The following is a 20,038-nucleotide window of genomic DNA, read 5'->3' as shown; positions in this document are numbered from 1 at the left end:
AGATCTGAGGATCACAGTTCAAAGCCAGCCCAGGCAAGAAAGTCGGTGAGATTTTTTTTTTCCCGGTCATAGGGCTTGAACTCTGGGCCTGGGCGCTGACCCTGCACTCAAGTCGAGTGCTCTACTGCTTGAGCCACAGCACCACTTCCAGTCTTCTAGTGGTTTATTGGAGTCTCACGGACTTTCCTGCCTGGGCTGGCTTTGAACGACGATCCTCAGATCTCAACCTCCTGAGTAGCTAGGATGACAGGTGTGAGCCACCAGTGCCTGGCTTCTGTGAGATTCTTATTTCCAATAAACTATTGAGAAAAAAATATAAGTGGAGGTATGACTCAAGTGATCCCGAGTTCAAGATCTAGTACTGGCATATATACACATACCGCACACGTGCGCATACACACACACACACAGAGCTGGGCATACCGCACGCGCATGCACACACACACACACACACACAGCTGGGCACCAGTGGCTCACGCCTGTACATCTAGCTACTCAGGAGGCTGAGATCTGAAGAGCGCAGTTCAAAGCCAGCCCAGGCGGGAAAGTGCATGAGAGTCATCTCCAATAAACCACCAGAAAACTGGAAGTGGCATTGTGGTTCAAGGGGTAGAGCACCAGCCTTGAGCTGAATTGCTGAGGGACAGTGCCCAGGCCCAGAGTTCAAGCCCCATGACACCCCCAACCCCCACTCCCCACCTCCGACACACACACAAAAGAGAGAAAACAAGATGAGAAATGAGTGCTGATGTGTCAGGGGCTGAGCAGGCACGGGTGGATGCGGGGGGGGGGGGGGGGTGCGGGGGCCGCAGATTCCAGCCACTGCCTTGACACTGGAAAAGTGCTTCCTGGATCCAGACGGGACTCAGGACACAGCTTTTTGTCCCCACCAAATAAAAACAAGAGGAAAATGAGCATGGCCTGAAGCAAGAATTGATAAGGCTCTACATAAAGGGAGTTTCCAGAAAAATGCCACTGGTCCTAGCTAACCTGCTAAGAGATGGCATGGAGGGAACCCCTCCCCCCAAGCTCCTCTGTTCACCCAGTCCCCAGGGTGGGAGCCATAGCGCTCTGGCCTCCTGCAGTTCCAGGAATCCTCTTTGCCTTCTACCCCAAGATGAAACAATGTACACAATGATTGGAAATAACAGGCTGGCCCAGGCCCTGAAAGATAAATGAGACTCACTTGAACACATGAAGAGATGAGACATAATCTAATATCCAGAGGTGACCAAAGATACAGAACACACATCAGCAAGGTAATACAGAGCAGAGCACTGGTGGCATACAGTGTCATTTCAGCCCTGTGGAGGCTGAGTTCAGGAGAATCAGAGGTCCAGGTGAGCCTGGGCAGAAAAGTCACAGAGATCCCAAATCAGGGAGATGAGTGTGATAGCACACACTACAGCCTGAAACAGGCAGACTGTAGGGCAGTGGTTCAGGCCTTGGCTTGGATTTCTTGGGCAGGAAGCCAGAGTCATCAAAAAACCAGCTCAAAAGATGTTTGGACCCGTGGCTCAGCAGTAGAGAACCTGCCTAGCAATGCAAATCTCTAAGTTTAAATTCTAACACTGGGGAGGGGAGGACAGGCTAGAGGCTCAATCTCCAGCAAGGCACCTAGTTAGGCCCCATTTTAAACAAAAGGCTAGCAAGCTGGGTCACACAATAAACTGTACTAACAGCGGGGTGCTGGTGGTTCACGGCAGTTACCCCAGGTACTCAGGAGACTGAGACAGGAGGACAGGGTCTAAAGAGACCCAGGGGAGCAAAGACCCATGAGACTCATTGCCAATTAACCACCCAAAAGTTGACAAGATGGAAATGTAGCTCAAAGGTAGAAGGAAAGGCTTGAGCAACACAAAGCACTCAGTTCATACTTGTAATCTTTTTGTTGTTGTTGGTCGTGGGGCTTGAACTCTGGGCCTGGGCGCTGTCCCTGGGCTCTTTAGCTCAAAGAGCGTGCTCTACCTCTTGAAACACAGTGCCACTTCTGGCTTTCTAGTGGTTTTATTGGAGATCAGAGTCTCATGGACTTTCCTGTCTGGGCTGGCTTTGAACCGTGATCCTCAGATCTCAGCCTCCCGAGTACCTAGGATTACAGGCGTAAGGCTTCATACTTGTAATCTTACCTAGTAAGGAGGATGAGATCTTTGGAACACTGTTCAAAGCCAATGCTAGCAGGAAAGTCTATGGGACTTTATCTCCAATTAACTACCAAAAAGAAGTAGAGCTATGGTTCAAGGGGTAAAACACTAGCCTTAAGCACAAAATCTTAGAAACAGTGCCTAGGTCTCAAGTTCAAGCCCTAGTATTAAGCAGGAGCGTGCACGCGCACACGTGCATGCGTGAACACACACACACACACCAGTGGCTCATGCCTGTAATCCTAGCCACTCAGGAGACTGAGATCTGATTCAAAGGCAGCCTGAGCAAAGTCCATGAGGCTCTTGTCACTGATTACCAGAAAAGCCAGAAGTAGAGTTGTGTCTCAAGTGGTAGAATGCTAGCCTTGAGCAGAAATACTCAGGGAGAGTGCCCAGGCCTGGCAGGAAAGGGAAAAAAGAAAAAAGGAAAGGAGCAGGGCACTGGTGTCTCACGCCTGTAATCCTAGCTAGTCAGGAGGCTGAAATCTGAGGATCAGGGTACAAAGCCAGCCTGGGCAGGAAAGTTCGTGAGATTCTTATCTCCAATAAACCACCAGAAAGCCAGAAGTGACACTGTGGCTCAAGTGGTAGAGCGCTTACCCTGACCTGAAGAGCTGAGGGATAGCGCGTAGGCCCAGAGTTCAACCCCTACGATCGACCAAGAGAAAAAAAAAGAAAGAAGAACAAATGAAGGAAGTCTATTGTAAAGTTAGGGTGTTGCTTGATGCAGTGTGCCTAGATGTGCAAGGTCTTGGTTCCATCTCCAGTAGTGCAACAAATAAAGGAAGTGGTCACATGACTAAGTATCAAGGGCTGCATGTTTCAAACAGTGCATTATGTGGTTTGTGATTCTTTTTTTAAAGACTGTAATGAAGCCGGGTGCCAGTGGCTCATGCCTGTAATCCTACTCAGGAGGCTGAGATCTGAGGATCGCGGTTCAAAGCCAGCCGGGCAGGAAAGTCCGTGAGACTCTTATCTCCAATAAACCACTAGAAAACCGGAAGTGGCGCTGTAGCTCAAGTGGTAGAGCTCTTGCTTTGAGCTCTTTGAAGAGTGCAGGGACAGTGCCCAGGCCCAGAGTTCAAACCCACGACTGACCAAAAAAAAAGACTACAATGAATCCAGAAAGGCTATTTTATGTGTGATATAAGGATTGCCCAGGCTGCCCTAACTTGTGGGCCTAGATGACCCCTCCGCCTCAACCTCCCCAGAAACTGGGATTGCAAGTGTGTCTCCACTAGTCTTTCTTTTCCTCCCTCCGTCCTTCCCTCTCTCTCCTTCACCTTCTTTCTCTCTCTCCCTCCCCCACTCCTCCAGTCCTGGGGCTTAAACTCAGGGCCTGGGTATTATCACTGAGCTTCTTTTGTTCCCAGTTAGCAATCTACCACTTGAGCCTAAGCACCACTTCGGTTCTTTTGCTTTTTTGTTTATGTGGTACTGAGGAATGGACTCCAGGTCCTTAGGCATGCTGGGTAAGCACACTACCACAAAGCTGCATTCCCAGCATAGAAGGTATTTCTTTATTTTTGTTGGTCATGGGGCTTGAACTCTGGACCTGGTCACTGTCCCTGAGCTCTTCAGCTCAAGGCAAGTGCTCTACCACTTGAGCCACAGCACCACTTCCATTTTTCTGACTGGTTAATTGGAGATGAGAGTCTTATGGACTTTCCTGCCCCAGCTGGCTTTGAACAGCGATCCTCAGATCTCAGCCTCCTGAGTAGCTAGGATTATAGGCATGAGCCACCAGCACCAGGATTAAAAGGTATCTGTGGCTCAAGTGCTAGCCTAGAGCTCAGGGACAGCATCCAGGACCCAAGTTCAAATTCTATGAGCACTCGAACCCCAAAACAGTAATCAACCCTTGCCGAGCACCAATGGCACACGCCTGTAATCCTAGCTACTCAGGAGGCTGAGATCTGAGGATCATGGTTCAAAGCCAGCCTGGGCAGGAAAGTCCGTGAGACTCTTCATCTCCAATAAAACACTAGAAAACTGAAGTGGCGCTGTTGTTGAAGCAGTAGAGCGCACCTTGAGCTGAAGAGTACAAGGACAGCGCCCAGGGCCAGAGTTCAAGCCCCATGACTGACCAAAAAAAAAAAAAAAAGGTAAAACTGCTAAACCAGCCAGGCTAAGTATGTCAGCAGAAGGCATAGAAAACAAGCAGTTTAAGCCGGGTGCCGGTGGCTTACGCCTGTAATCCTAGCTACTCAGGAGGCTGAGACCTGAGGATCGGTTCAAAGCCAGCCCGGGCAGGAAAGTTCGTGAGACTCTTATCTCCAATAAACGGCTAGAAAACCGGAAGTGGTGCTGTGACTCAAGCGGTAGAGCGCTCGCCTTGAGCTGAAAGCACAAGGACAGCGCCCAGGCCCAGAGTTCAAGCCACACGACGGAAAAAAAAAAAAAAAAAAAAAGAAAACAACAGTTTAGTTTTACTTCAACAAGGTTTTTATCCCAGTGTTGCAAATACAGCCTCAGAAATTCCCAAAGGCAAGAGTGTAACACGAACAGCAAGCGGACACTCAATCCTGCCCCACTTCTGCTTCAGGAAATCAAACCAGCCAGCCACCAGTGGCCCACACACAGAATCCTAGTTACTCAGGAAGCTGAGATCTAAAGATGGATGGTGGAAGCCAGCCTAAGAAAATCTGTGAAACTCTTATCTCTAATAAACAAAAAACCACCACCACCACAAAAAAACACACCTGGAAATAGAGCTGTGGCTCAAGTGGTAAAAGTGCTAGCCTTGATCTAAAGAGCTGAGGGACAGTGCCCAGGCCCAGAGTTCAAACCCCGACTCCTCCCACCCCCCCCCCCCCCAAAAAATCTCAGAGTCAGTGCCCAGGTCCAAACCTTAAGATCAGCACAAATTAAACCCAATGCCTATTTATAGCCAATTATTTAAGAAATAGTTCCTGACTTACAATGGGTCAGTGTTCCCAACAGTGCAGAAGTGATAGGCATTCAGTTGAAGCAGTACTTTGAGTTAGGACCTAAACATGTGGCTTAATTCCCTCTGGATATGCTGTGCAAGCTGTCTCTTCCAGCCCCAGCGGGAAACAACCCGTCCCATGTGGCTAGGCTGTAGGTTAGCTTTTGTTTTGTTTTTTGTAGGTCATGGGGCTTGAACTCTGGGTTTGGGCGCTGTTTGTATGCTCTTCAGCTCAAGAAGAGTGCTCTACCGCTTGAGCCACAGCACCACTTCCAGTTTTCCAGTGGTTTACTGGAGATAAGAGTCTCATGGAGTTTCCTGCCTAAGGTGGCACTGAACTGTGATCCTCAGATCTCAGCCTCCTGAATAGGTAGGATTACAGGCTGAGTCACCGGCGCCTGGCTATAGGTTTAGCTTTCAACTGACAGCACTGTTGTGCATGGGTACATACATACACAATCACATCATCTCCTCCCTTGGAAAAGTGATCACTTCACAGAATACCATTTTATACTTCTGGGTTCTATCCAATTCTGTAATGTTATTCTCAAGATTTTGGAGGTCTGGCTCAATGGGTAAGAGTGTAAGCCTTGAGTGAAAAAGCTAATAAGCAAAATAGCTGGATGCTGGTGGCTCCCTGGCTGAAATCCTAGCTACTCAGGAGGATAAGACCTGAGGATCACAATTCAAAGCCAGCCTGGGCAGGAGAGTCTGTGCAGTAGACTACCCAAAACACCAGGAAGTACAGCTGTGACTCAAGTGGTAGAGCACTAGCCTTGAGTGAAAAACCTTGGCAAGGGGCTGGGAAGGTGGCTCAGTGGTAGAGCGCTTGCCTTGCATGCATGAGGCCCTGGGTTCGATTCCTCAGCACCACATAAGCAAAAAGAAAAAAGCCGGAAGTGGTGCTGTGGTTCAAGTGGTAGAGCGCTAGCCTTGAGCTGAAGAGCTGAGGGACAGCGCCCAGGCCCAGAGTTCAAGCCCCACAACCGGACCCAAAAAATGAAAAAAAAAAAACAAAAAAAAAAAAACCTAGGCAATACAGCCCTGGCCTGGATGGAGTTCAAGCCCCAGGACTGGCACACACATAAAAAGTCTCAAAAGTTTTTGTTTTGGGTACAGGGGATTGAACTCACCCTCAAACTTTTGCTTGGTTACAGTAAGACAGACACAGGCTTCTTACTGCCTGCAGCCATCTGCTTCTCTTGGTAATTCTGTACAGACTGTGAATGTTATAAATATGCAATGCACTTGGTAGAAGAAAAAATTCCCAACTTGTTTCAAAGCTTCCTGAGCTGAAGCTAGAGTCAGTTCTTATAAAACGTGTTAAGGGCCAGGCGCCAGTGGCTCACGCCTGTAATCCTAACTATTCAGGAAACTGAAATCTGAGGATCACAGTTCAAAGCCAGCCTGGGCAGGAAAAGTCTGTGAGAGTCTTATCTCCTATGAACCATTCAGAAAACTGTCAGTGGCCCTATGGTTCAAGTGGTAGAGCGCTAACTTTGAGCTGAAGAGCTGAGGGACAGCACTCAGGCCCAGAGTTCAAGCTCCACAACTGACCAAGAAAAGAAACAAATGTGGAAAGTGTAGCGTACCTGGGTGTCATTGGCTCAAGCCTATAATCCTACTTAGGAGGCTGAGATCTGAGGTTCAAAGGCTGGAAGCAAGCAGGAAAGTTTGTGAGACTTTTATCTCCAATTAGCAACCAAGTAGCAGGAAGTTGAACTGGGGTCAAATGGTAGAGTGCTAGCCTTGAGCAAAAAAAAGGTCAGGTATAGTACCCAGGCCTTACATCAAGCCCCAGGATGGGCACACACAGCACATACAAAATGGTGCCCTGTGACAATCTGATATATAGAGCTTAATTTAGAATAAGAGAATGTGAACATTTACATTACTCTTTTTATTTCTCATGGAGTAACCAGAGCTTAAAACTAGGATGGTGCTAACTAAATAATCTTCAAAAGCAGAGGAAAACTTAACAGTACACAGGCTTTAATATTACATAATAAGGGCTGGGAAGGTGGCTCAGTGGTAAAGTGCTTGCTTTGTATGCCTGAGGCCCTGGGTTCAATTCCTTAGCACCACAAAAGCAAAAAGAAAAAAGCTGGAAGTGGCGCTGTGGCTCAAGTGGTAGAGCACTAGCCTTGAGCTGAAGAGCTGAGGGACAGCGCCCAGGCCCAGAGTTCAGGCCCCTCGACCGGACCAAAAAAAAAAAAAAATTACATAATGAAACCCTCAACTTGGGACTAAGAGAAGTACCCAGCTCCAAACTGGAGTTGTCAGAACAATTTGGTGGTTCTGCTTTCCTGTGAGGCTAAGGGAGAGCAACAAAGCACAGGAAGGAGCAGAACACTCCATTAGAGAACTTAAAGGAAGAACCATTCTAAGACACTAGCTAGTCATCTTCCTGAGTAAAGGATATGAGCAAAGTATACTCCACTGTGCCTGACAAAGGCATAGCTCAGCTGACAACTCGTCACAGACTGCCAACTGCAGGCCTCAGGCCTTCTGAGTAGGGCATAGCAGAGAGCTCTTAAGACTCTGGGAGGGTGCTGCTACAATTCCCAGGACACCATGCACCTGACAGTGCCCCACACTCCCAGTATGTCTAGAGGCCAGACTGTGCTATTCCAGCAACGACCCACATTTCTGTCCTGTCCCAGTGACAGCCTCTCAACAAATGCAGCAGGGACAGGAGGGTACAATCTAGAACCCCCAGGATTTACATTTTGCTAGAAAAGCCTGTGGCCCTCCCTAGTCTATGTAAATATACAAACACTTCCAGTATATAATTGCCTTTCATCTTCTGAGTGCTGATCCTTGTCTTTTTTCCCCTCAAGGTTGGCTCTCTACTACTACTACAAAAAGATGTACTTACTGTTTTTCGCTGGACTTTTCTGCTTTGGCAGGCATCAAACTGCAACCCTCAGATCTCAGCCTCCTGAGTAGCTAGGATTCTTCTTTCTTTTGAGCCTACAATGCTAGAGTCTGAATTCAGAGCCTTGCACTTGCTAGGCAGGCCCTCTACCAAATGAATTATGTCCACATGCTTTTATTGTTTACATTATTTTTCAATAGGGATCCTTCTATTTGCTTCCTGCATAGCTGACATGTGCCACTGAGCCCAGCTTTCATTTCAACTCAAGGCTAGTGCTCTTCCACTGAAATACAACTCCACTTCCAGGTTTTGGTGGTTAACTGGAAATAGTCTCACAAACCTTCCTGCCCAGGATGGCTTTGAGCAGTAATCCTCAGATCTTGGCCTCCTGAGTTGCTGGGATTACAGAGATGAGCCACCAACAGCTCAATCTATCCAAGCTGGTCAAGCTGATCTCAGCTAAGATTACAAGTATAGGCCACAGAGCAGAGCTTTGTTATTTCTTTTTTCATATTAATCAGGCTTGGCCTTGAACCCCTGGATATATACAATCCTCAGTCTCCCTAGGTGCTAGAACTACAGTGTGCAGCACTACATTTGTCTTAGCTGGGTACTGGTGGCTCATGCCTGTAATCCTCAGGAGGGATTGCAGTAGTAAGTCAGCTCAGGTAGAAAGTGAGATTCTAATCTTCAATTAACCACCAAAAAGCCGGAAGTGGAGCCGTGGCACAAGTGGTAGAGCTTTAGCCTTGAGCACAAAAGTGTAGGGACAGCACCAAGGCCCTGAGATCAAATTCAAACTTTAAGACAGAGAAGGGAGGAAAAAAACTTAGATTATTAAAAATTACAAGTGTCAATGTGAAGGAGTCTTCCAAAGCTGATGAAGTAGCTAACTGGTAGAGTGCATGAATGGTAGAGCTTAGCAGTGTGAAGCCCTGGGTTCAATCCCAAGCATTGGGGGGAAAAAAGTAGTTTTTGCTAGCCAGATTTAATACTAAACATCTGTAATACTAGCAAATTTGGAAACAGAAGTGAGTTGGTGGCCAGCCTGGGCAATTAGTAAGGCTCATCCACAGAACACAAGTGCTAGAGGAGTAGCTTAAGTGATAGTGTTTTAGGCACAAGACTCTAAGTACAGTCCCCTGTGTGTATAAAGGGGGGTGGGGGGGAGGGAGAGGATATGTTGATTTTCTTTTTTTTTTTAGTTTTTTTTTTTTTTTTTGTCGGTCGTGGGGCTTGAACTCTGGGCCTGGGCGCTGTCCCTCAGCTCTTCAGCTCAAGGCAAGCGCTCTACCACTTGAGCTACAGCGTGACTTCCAGTTTTCTGGTGGTTTATTGGAGATAGGAGTCTCACGGTCTCTCCTGCCCGGGCTGGCTTTGAACAGCAATCCTCAGATCTCAGCCTCCTGAGTAGCTAGGATTACAGGCGTGAGCCACCAGCGCCCGGCGGATATGTTGATTTTCATGTTCAATTGCTTTGAATATATACTTAGGCTACATTTTAACAATTACAAAGCATCTTTTTTTTTTTTTTTTTTTTTGCCAGTCCTGGGGCTTATACTCAGGACCTGGGCAATATCCCTGAGCTCAAGACTAGCACTCTACCACTTAAGCCACAGCACCACTTCCAGTTTTTCCTGTATGTGGAATTCTGATAGGCAACCACTGTACCACTGGACCACTAAGCCCCATAACCAGCCTGAATCCATTGGTTTTTTTTAAAAAGTGGTGTGAAGGTTTTTGTAGTGCTAGGGATTGAGCCCACAGCCTCAAGTTCACACAGAACACACATTCATCTGGCATTGCATCCCTGGGGAATTTTAAAACAGTATGGGGTGATTATGAAATACCTTGGTCAAGAACCCAGGGTAGTGATTAGCTTAACTGTCACACACATTGGCACCATATTTATCAAACCAATTTTTTTTTTTTTTTTTGGTTGGTTGTGGGGCTTGAACTCTGGGCCTGGCGCTATCTTTGAGCTCTTCAGCTCAAGGCTAGTGCTCTACCACTTGAGCCACAGCACCACTTCCAGCTTTTCCATTTATGTGGTGCTGAGGAATCAAACCCAGGGCCTCATGCATGCAAGGTAAGCACTCTACCACTGAGCCACCTTCCTAGCCGATATCAAACCTATTTTAAAAATACCTTTCTTTTCACATGAGTCTGAGGTAGCAGATGGAGATTGTGATATCTTCTCCTGCAATGAAATTCTCTGAGATTGTTTCAGCCATGCTTTCTTTTAGTAAGTAGGGTTTTCTTTTTTTTGTCGGTTGTGGGGCTTGAACTCTGGGCTTGGGCGTTGTCCCTCAGCTCTTCAGCTCAAGGCTAGCACTCTACTACATGAGCTACAGCGCCACTTCCGGTTTCCTGGTGGTTTATTGGAGATAAGAGTCTCATGGACTTTCTTGCCCGGGCTGGCTTTGAACCAGGATCCTCAGATCTCAGCCTCCTACGTAGCCAGGATTACAGGCGTGAGCCACCGGCACTGGGCTGCAAGTAGGGTTTTCATCAGGCTTGAGCCAGAGATGTGTGTCAGTGAATGCAAACATTAAACTCTCTACAGGGAAAGGAGCAGGGTCATCCTGCAGTGTGTCTGCTAATCCCTGCCAAGCTCTGCTTAGTAAGGCATAGCTTTCCCTTCTGCCTGACCATGTCAAGGTGGTTTTCACTTTTTTTCTACAAGCACGCTCTCAGATGACCACTGCCATCAGTGAGGGATCCAGCCCAAAGCGATGTTGGCAGCATACCACACCTGCTGCATCCTCTTCACCCAGAAAGCCTCCCTGAAAGGTGGAGTCAAGAGCGACCACCCTCATAAACCACACCTGCCAGAAGACTACCCTGCGGTTCTTTAGGGGAGCCACGGATACAGTTCTTTGTCTTTCCTGAGAAGATCATTGTACATCTGGTCATATGTGGTTTTGAAATCATAGACATTGGGCTTGTCTGGTGCTGGTCCTGGGAGCTTCACGTGAGTTCCTGTGCCAAAGGATCGTACGCTGAATCCTCGCTTGCTGGAAGACACAAAAGAGACATCATCATCGTTGGAGAAATGGTAATAGACTGATAAAACCTCACTTTTTTGTCAATACTAAGTTTTGAACTCAGGGTCTTCCTAAGCAAGTGCTCTATCACTTGAGCCATCTCTTGTTCTTGATGCAAACGATTTTAGCAAGTTTCATTGTTCTATTTCCATGCATGCACATAAAGTACTTTGTTCAGGCTGGGCACTAGTGGTTTAAGCCCTGTAATCCTAGCTACTCAAGAGGCTGAGATCTAAGAATCACAGTTTGAAGCCAATGCTTATCTCCAATTAACCACCCCCTCCCTCAAAAACAAAAAACAAAAACAAAAACAAAAAACCAGAAGTGAACTCTGACTCAAGTAATGGAACACTACCCTTGAGTGAGAAATGCCAAAGGAAAATGCCCAAGTTCTGAGGTCAAGTCCCAGTACCAGCACTGAATAATTTTTTTTTTTTCCTGGTGGGTCATGGGGCTTGAACTCTGGGCCTGGGCGCTGTCCCTGAACTAAACTCAAGGTGAGCGCTCTACAACTTGAGCCACAGCACCACTTCCAGTTTCCTGGTGGCTAATTGGAGATAAGAGTCTCATGGACTTTCTTGCTGGTGCTGGCTTTAAACTGTGATCCTCAGATGACAGCTTCTTGAGTCATTAGGATTACAGGCATGAGCCTCCCACGCTGGCTTGAATAAATTATTAAATAATAAAGCACTTCAACCATATTCATCCTCATTTGTCTTCTCCATTGCTATGCTCCCTCTTGCTGGTACTGGCCCTCTATCACAGCCTGTCCTGTCATTCAATTCTTCAAGGATATATTAATTTTTTTTTAATTTTTTTTTGGGGGGGGTCCGGTCGTGGGGCCTGAACTCTGGGCCTGGGTGATGTCCCTCAGCTCTTCAGCTAGTACTCTACCACTTGAACCACAGCACCACTTCCGGCTTTTTTCTTTTTTTGCTTATGTGGTGCTGAGGAATTGAACCCAGGGCCTTATGCATGCAAGGCAAGCGCTCTACCACTGAGCCACCTTCCCAGCCCATTTTTTTTAAATTTTTTATTTGGACATGGGGCTTGACCTTGGCCTGGGCACTGGCTCTGAGCTCTTCAGCTCAAGGCGAGCACTCTACCACATGAGCCACAGCACCACTTCCAGTTTCCTGGTGGTTTATTGGAGATTAGAGTCTTACCGACTTCCTTGCCCAGGCTGGCTTTGAACCATGATCCTCAGATTTCAGCCTCCTGAGTAGCTAGGATTACAGAGGTGAGCCAACAGTGCCTGGTTAAGTCTTTATTTCTTATTTAAACTCAGGATATTTAGCAATCTCTGGAAACATTTTTTGTCTGTCACAACTTGAGAGGGGTGCTACTGAAAATAAGTTGCTTATCATCCTGATATGCAAAGTTTCCTCCATGCCTCATTCAAATATCAGGAAGAGCCAGTACAATAGTAATGTGACTAATAATCCCACAGAAGGGACAAAGGCATGAACATAAAGCTCAAACATGAGTTATGTGGGACTGGGAAGGTGGTCAGTGGTAGAGCGCTTGTCTTGCATGCATGAGGCCCTGGGTTTGATTCTTCAGCACCACATAATCAGAAAAAGCCAGAAGTGGCACTGTGGCTCCAGTGGTAGAGCACTAGCTGTGAGCTGAAGAGCTAAGGGACAGTGCCTAGGCCCAGAGTTCAGGCCCTACAACTGACAAGACAAAAAAAAAAAAAAAAAAGTTATGCAAATAAAGCAGTTCTATTTCACTAAAATGAGAAAAAGAACACACAAATACTGTTCCCTCACCTACCACATTTTCAAAACTCAACAAGTACATGGGTGGAGGAGATAAGACAGACTCGGATTAAAGGCTAGCTCAGACAAAACTTTGTGAAACCTCATCTCAACCAATAAAAAGCTGAGTGCAATGGCAGGCACCTAGCACCCCGGTGCTTAGGAAGCAAAAATGTAAGAATCACAGTTCAAGCTGTGCACCAGTGGCTCAGGCCTGTCATCCTAGCTACTCAGGAGGCCGAGATCTGAGAATTGAGGTTCAAAGCCAGCCCAGGCAGAAAAGTTTTGTGAGACTCTCATCTCCATCTAATTGCCAGAAAACTCGAAGTAGTGCTGTGGCTCAAGTAGTAATACTCTAGCCTTGATCTAAAGAGCTGAGGGACAGTGTCTAGCCAAACCAAATTCAAGCTCCATGACTAGGGGAAAACAAAAAAATTACAGTCTATGTCAGCTTGAGCAAAAAGATCCTAGTTGAAAAATTACAAAGGAAAAAGGACTTGGAGTATGGCTCAAATAGTAGAGTTCTTACCTGGTAAGTGCAAAGCTCTAAATTTAAACCCTCGTTGCTGCAAAAACAAAGCTGGGTGCCACTGGCTCATGCCTGTAATTCTAGCTACTCAGGAAGCTAAGATCTGAGGATTTCGATTCAAAGCCAGCCTGGGCAGTAAAGCTCATGAGACTTTTTTTTTTTTTTTGGGGGGGGGGGGAGGCTCCGGTCGTAGGGCCTGAACTCTGGGCCTGGGCACTGTCCCTCAGCTCTTCAGCTCAAGGCTAGCGCTCTACCACTTGAGCCACAGCGCCACTTCCGGCTTTTTTCTTTTTGCTTATGTGGTGCTGAGGAATCAAACCCAGGCCCTCATGCATGCAAAGTAATCGCTCTACCACTGAGCCACCTTCTCAACCCCTCATGATACGCTTATGTCCAATTAACCAACAAAAGGCCAGAAATGGAGCTGTGGTTTAAGTGGGAGAGCACTAGTCCTGAGCAAAAAAGGGACAGTGCCCAGGCCCTTAGTGCAAGTGTCAGGACTTGCTCTCGCTTGTATGTGCGTGTATGCGTGCGCGTGCATGCTTTCTCTCACACACAAAGCAAAAACAAAAAAACTCAAACCAAGAGTGGCATGCAAAACTGTCATCCTAGCACTCCCTATGCTAAGGAAAGATAATCACATGAGTTCTAGGCCAACCTGAGCCACTAAGTGAATCTTTGGAAGAATAAAGGTCAAAGGCCTGCTTTGGGCTCCTCCCTCTCCCTGCAGCATCACAGATGGTATACAACAAACAGGAACAAAACACATCTGGCAAGTGGTAAAGAAAGAGCTTTTTGTCAGGGGTAGGGTGATTAAGACTATTCATTGCTGGTAAACATGTGGTTGGTCAGTCTCTGTAGCCATTCAGAGTGCTGCAAAAGCCAACAAGTGAGCTGGAGTGGCTCACACCTGGAATCCTAGCTACTCTGGGGGGTTGAGATCTGAGGATCACAGTTCAAAGCCAGCCTGGGCAGAAAAGTCCATGAGACTCTTATCCCCAATTCATCACTAAAAAGTTGGAAGTGAATCTGCTCAAATGGTAAGAGTACTATATTGAACACAAAAGCACAGGGACAGTACTCAGGCCCCCGAGGAGTTCAATCCCCAGGATGTACACACAACCACACATACAGAGCCAATAACCCAAGTGTCTACAGCACATAAAATAAGCCTAACTAACCAGAGAGTGATGCAGGAGGATCCCAAGCTCAAAGCTAGCTAGGCAACTCAACAAGAATTTGTCTTAAAATAAGAAAAGGGGTAAGGATATAGCTCAGAGGTAGAACAATTGACTAACAGACCCTGGGTTCCAAAGCCTGTAACTGAAGTCATGAAGCAGCCAAGAGAAATCCCTCATGCTGCATGAACCTACTATGTCTGACACCTGCAAAGGACCAAAGTCAATAAAGCCGATCTCACTGCTATAAAACTGAGGTAGCTGAGGTGGCTGGTCTCCTGAGACTCCATTGAGACAGACAGACAGACAGACAGACACACAGACACACACACACACACACTACTGTTTTAAGTGAATCTTGTATGACCAAAATGTGAAAATGTGCATTACTGAGAAAATGAAGTGGTTATTACTAAATTACTGAAACAAACCCTGGTTCTGCAGAGGCAGCCTTTCTCATTTGGGTGTCCAGCTGTGCAAAATCCATGCCTACGTTAAGCCAAGCATTTGGTCAAGCACATGAAAGGGCTATGACCAAGGACATGTGTCCAGACCTACACACCGCTGGTCTGCTGTGAACCTGCCCTGGCCACTGGGAACCAGACCTGAGGGTGCCCAGAGTTTGGGTCAGGTCACTTGCCTGTCATACACTTCCAAGGCTAAGCCTCCATGAACAGGAAGCAGCCCACCAATGTAAATCATGGAGCTCCAGCACTGGCTGTACTGGGTACCTGGATTAAGGATGGAGAGGACAAGATAAAAATCTGCCTCATCAGCTGGGTGGTGGTTCACACCAGTAATCCTAGCTACTCAGGAGGCTGAGGATCACAATTCAAAACCAGCCTGAGCACGGAAAGCCCAGGAACTCTAATCTCCTTTAATAAACCCACCAGAAAACTGGAAGTGGTGCTGTGGCTCAAGTGGTAGAGTGCTTGCCTTGAGCTGAAGAGCTCAGGGACAGCGCCCAGGCCAAGTTCGAGCCCCATGTCCAAATAAAAATTTTTTTAAAAATGGGCTAGGAAGGTGGCTCAGTGGCAGAGCGCTTGCCTTGCATGCATGAGGCCCTGGGCTCAATTCCTCAGCACTACATAAGCAAAAAGAAAAAAGCCGGAAGTTGCGCTGTGGCTCAAAGTGGTAGAGCGCTAGCCTTGAGCTGAAGAGCTGAGGGGCAGCGCCCAGGCCCTGAGTTCAGGCCCCACGACCAGACCCCCCCAAAAAAAAACAAAAAACAAACCTGTCTCCTTCAAGCAAAGGAGGTTTTTTGGTTTTTGTTTTGCTGCCTTTAATAAATCTTTCTCTGCCCTAAAAAACAAAAACAAAAATTCCCTGTGGCTTAGCAAGATAGTAGTGCCTAAGTAAAATGAAAGAGGCATCTGAAGGGCTGGGAAGGTGGCTCAGTGGTAGAGCGCTTGCCTTGCATGCCTGAGGCCCTGGGTTCGATTCCTCAGCACCACATAAGCAAAAAGAAAAAAGCCGGAAGTGGCGCTGTGGCTCAAGTGGTAGAGCGCTAGCCTTGAGCTGAAGAGCTGAGGGATAGCGCCCAGGCCCAGAGTTCAGGCCCCACGACCAGACCCCCCCCCCCCCCCAAAAAAAGAGGCGTCTGAAGAGAAAGGCCCAGAGTATTAAAAGGGATGTCACAGCAACATCCTTGCAGGCACCAAGAGGCACATGAACACACAGTTCACAGTTCATCCCAAGTCTGCAACGACTAGCAAGTGACTATCTCTTATCAAAACATCAGAGAAACCCACCTGATCCACACACATCTACACCAACAGCTCTGCTTCAAAGCCTGGCATATTCAGGTACAAGATCTTCATCTACTGTTATTGGCACTGCATTTTTTTGGTGCCAGTTCTGGGGCTTCAACTCAAGCACTGGCACTATCCCTGAGGCTTTTTGCTCAAAGCTAGAGCTCTACTGCTTGAGCCACAGTGCCACTTCCAGTTTTCTAGGGGTTTACTGGACAGAAGAGTCTCACGTACAGAGTGTAGTCTCTCAAGTAGGTGGTAATATACACATAAACACATGAATTACACAGTACAACTAAAAGTAACTTTGAAATTAAACCAAAGGTAAGACTTTTTTGTCCAGACAATGTGAAAAGTTAAATATTCAGGATGAAAATAGGAATTCTTTAAATATGTACTTTTTCTGGGGCTGGGAATGTGGCTCAGTGGTAGAGTGCTTGCTGAGTACGCATGAAGACCTGGGTTGGATTCCTCAGTACCACATAAACAGAAAAAGCCGGATGTGGCATTGTTGCTCAAGTAGTCAACTGTTAACCTTGAGCAAAAGAAGCTCAGGGACAGTGCCCAGTTCCCAAGTTCAAACCCCAGGACTGGAAAAGGGGGGGGGGGGGGGAGGGAGTATTTTCTGAAAAGCACTCTGGAAAAATGATGTTAAACATGCCTAACATGTGACTCAAGACAGTGACCCTGCCAGGCACCAGTAGCTGACACCTATAATCTGAGGATCCCAGTTCAAACCCGGCCAGGAAGGAAAGTCCATGAGATTTTTTTTTCCCCTCCGATTATGGGCCTGAAGTATGGGCTTGGGCGCTGTCCCTCAGCTCTTCAGCTCAAGACTAGCACTCTACCAGATGAGCCAGAGCACTACTTCCAGCTTTTTCTGCTTATGTGATGCTGAGGAATCGAACCCAGGGCCTCATGCATGCAAGGTAAGCACTCTACCACTGAGCCACCTTCACAGCCTCTGTGAGACATCTCCAATTAACCAACCAGAAAACCACAAGTGGGGCTGTGGCTCAAGTGGTAAAGTGCTCACCTTATGCTAAAGAGCTTAGGACAATGCCCAGATCCAGAGTTCAAGCCCCACTACCAACAACAACACAAGATAGTGACCCTATGCAGATATATACATGATAAAAGGATACTGAAGTCCAGTTTCTTTTTTTTGGGGGGGGAGGAGGTGTCCTGGGTGCTGTCCATTAGCTCTTCAGCTCAAGGCTAGCGCTCTACCCCTTGAGCCAAGGCGCCACTTCCGGCTTTTTTCTTTTTGCTGATGTGGTGCTGAGGAATCGAACCCAGGGCCTCATGCATGCAAGGCAAGCACTCTACCACTGAGCCACCTTCCCAGCCCCGATACTGAAGAAGCCAGGTGCTGGTGGCTCACGCCTGTAATCCTAGCTACTCAGGAGGCTGAGATCTGAGGATCACGGTTCAAAGCCAGCCCGGGCAGGAAAGTTCGTGAGACTCTTATCTCCAATAAACCCGCTAGAAAACCAGAAGTGGTGCTGTGGCTCAAGTGGTAGAGCACTCACCTTGAGCTGAAGAGCACAAGGACAGTGCCCAAGCCAAGTTCAAGCCCCACAACTGACAAAAAAAAAAAAAAGGATACTGAATAAAAAAAGCCACCAAGTCTGCTAATGTCTGCTAATGGGAGACTGGTAAGAAAATTAATAGCTTCATGGGATTCCTGTATATTACTACAAAATAATTTTGTAGCCACCTCATCAGTCAATAAATGTATTCACATTCAATGTATCAAAATGAATACTAAAACCAAACTGTAGAAACATTTAATTAATTAATTAAGCTAGCTAGTCTCTTTTTTTTTGGGGGGGGGGGGCGGGGTCTGGTCGTGGGGCCTGAACTCTGGGCCTGGGTGCTGTCCCTCAGCTCTTCAGCTCAAGGCTAGCACTCTAACACTTGAGCCACAGCACCACTTCCGGCTTTTTTCTTTTTGCTTATGTGGTGCTGAGGAATCGAACCCAGGGCCTCATGCATGCAAGACAAGCACTCTACCACTGAGCCACCTTCCCAGCCCCAAGCTAGCTTGTCTTGGGGCTTGAACTCAGGGCCCGAATACTGTCACTGAGCTGCTTTTTGCTCAAGGCTAACACTCTACCACTCCAGCCACAGCTCTACTTCTGGCTGGAAGTAAGAGTCTCACAGAATTTCCTCCCTGGCTGTTTTTTTTTTGGTCAGTCATGGGGCTTGAACTCTGGGCCTTGGCACTGTCCCTCAGCTCTTCAGCTCAAGGCTAGCGCTCTACCACTTGAGCCACAGTGCCACAGTGCTAAGGAGCCACCTTCCCAGCCCCTTGGCTGTTTGAACTGCAATTCCAGTCCTCAATCTTCTGAGTAGCTAGGATTACAGGAGTTGAGCCATCAACTCCTGGATTCCAATGTTGCAATGTTTGTAGTATCACTAAGTATTTTATTTCCCCATATGTGTACAAAGCAAACCATCCAGAAGACCTGTCATGAGGCCAGCCTACACAAACACACACAAAATATACATGTAACTATATACATATATACATTTATATAGATGTAATACCTATACACACAGATTAGGTAAATAAGGAGGGAAGGTCTAGTGGGAGAAAAATGGAGTGGGTAACAATGTTGGTCAAGAAATGTACTCATTACCTTACTCATGTAACCCCTCTGTACAGAATCTTTACAACAAAATAATAAAATAAAAAAAATAATAAAGCTGGGCGCTGATGGCTCACAGTTGTAATCCTAGCTACAGAGGAGGCTGAGATCTGAGGATCACGGTTCAAAGCCAGCCCCAAAGCCAGCCCGGGCAGGAAAGTCCGGGAGACTCTTATCTCCAATAAACCACTCGAAAACCAGAAGTGGTGCTGTGGCTTACGCGGTAGAGTGCTTGGCTTGAGCTGAAGAGCTGAGGGACAGCGCTCAAGCCCAGAGTTCAAGCCGCAGGACCAACCAAAAAAATAATAACATAGAGAAAGAGTACAGATTGGCTCACGTGGTAAAGCATTAGCACTGAGAGAACCAGCTACGCAAGGGTACAAGGCCCTGAGTTCAAACCTCAGAACTAGCACATATACACAAAGACAGCCAGAAGGATGTACCCGAAGGATGTACCCCATAGTGGTTGTTCTTTTTGGCCAGTCCTGGGGCTTGAATTCTGGGCCTAGACATTGTCCTTGAGTTTCTTTCGCTCAAGGCTAACACTCTACCACTTGAGCCACAGCATCACTTCTGGCTTTTTTTTGTTTATGTGGTACTGAGGAATTGAACCCAGGGCTTCATGCATGCTAGTCAAGCACTCTACCACTAAGCCACATTCCCAGCCCCCCTACTAATTTTCTAGTGAGACTTTTCAAAAGGAATTATTTTCTCTCTCCTTGGTGCCAGTGCTGGGGCTTAAACTTGGCTTTTTGGTCTCTTTAGAACTATGGCTGGCACTTGAACTCTGGGCCTGGACGCTATCCCTCAGTTCTTCAGCTCAAGTTAAGCACTCTACCAACTTGAGCCACAGCGCCACTTCCAGTTTTTCTGGTGGCTAACTGGAGATGAGTCTCACGGACTTGCTTGCCAGGCTGTCTTTGAACCGAGATCCTCAGATCTCAGCCTCCTGAGTAGCGAGAATTACAGGCATGAGCTACCAATGCTGTCTTACTTCCAGTTTTTGCTAGTTAATTGGAGATTAAGGTGTTGGATTTGTCTTCCAGAGCTGGCTTCAAACCTTTATCTCCATCTTCAGATCTTAGCTTCCAAAGTGGCTAAGATTATAGCCATGTGCCACTAGCATCCAGCACATCTTTTTTTTTTCTGGTCGGTCGTGGGGCTTGAA

The 20,038-nt window shown here is 47.0% G+C and overlaps 1 protein-coding gene across 1 annotated transcript in view; it reads right to left on the bottom strand.

Moving 5' to 3' along the window:
- Positions 1 to 20,038, bottom strand: part of Ssu72 (SSU72 homolog, RNA polymerase II CTD phosphatase) — a 33,826-nt gene that overhangs the window by 8,059 nt on the left and 5,729 nt on the right. The window contains exon 2 of the mRNA XM_042701954.1: positions 10,825 to 10,968. Coding sequence (XP_042557888.1) covers positions 10,825 to 10,968 — 144 coding nt within the window. The remainder of the gene's footprint in view (positions 1 to 10,824; positions 10,969 to 20,038) is intronic.

Source organism: Dipodomys spectabilis, unplaced genomic scaffold, assembly GCF_019054845.1.
Source record: "Dipodomys spectabilis isolate Male_0828 unplaced genomic scaffold, ASM1905484v1 ptg000299l, whole genome shotgun sequence".
Lineage (NCBI taxonomy): Eukaryota > Metazoa > Chordata > Mammalia > Rodentia > Heteromyidae > Dipodomys > Dipodomys spectabilis.
Note: the sequence above shows the minus strand (reverse complement) of the source record. Positions and strands in the feature narration are given on the sequence as shown.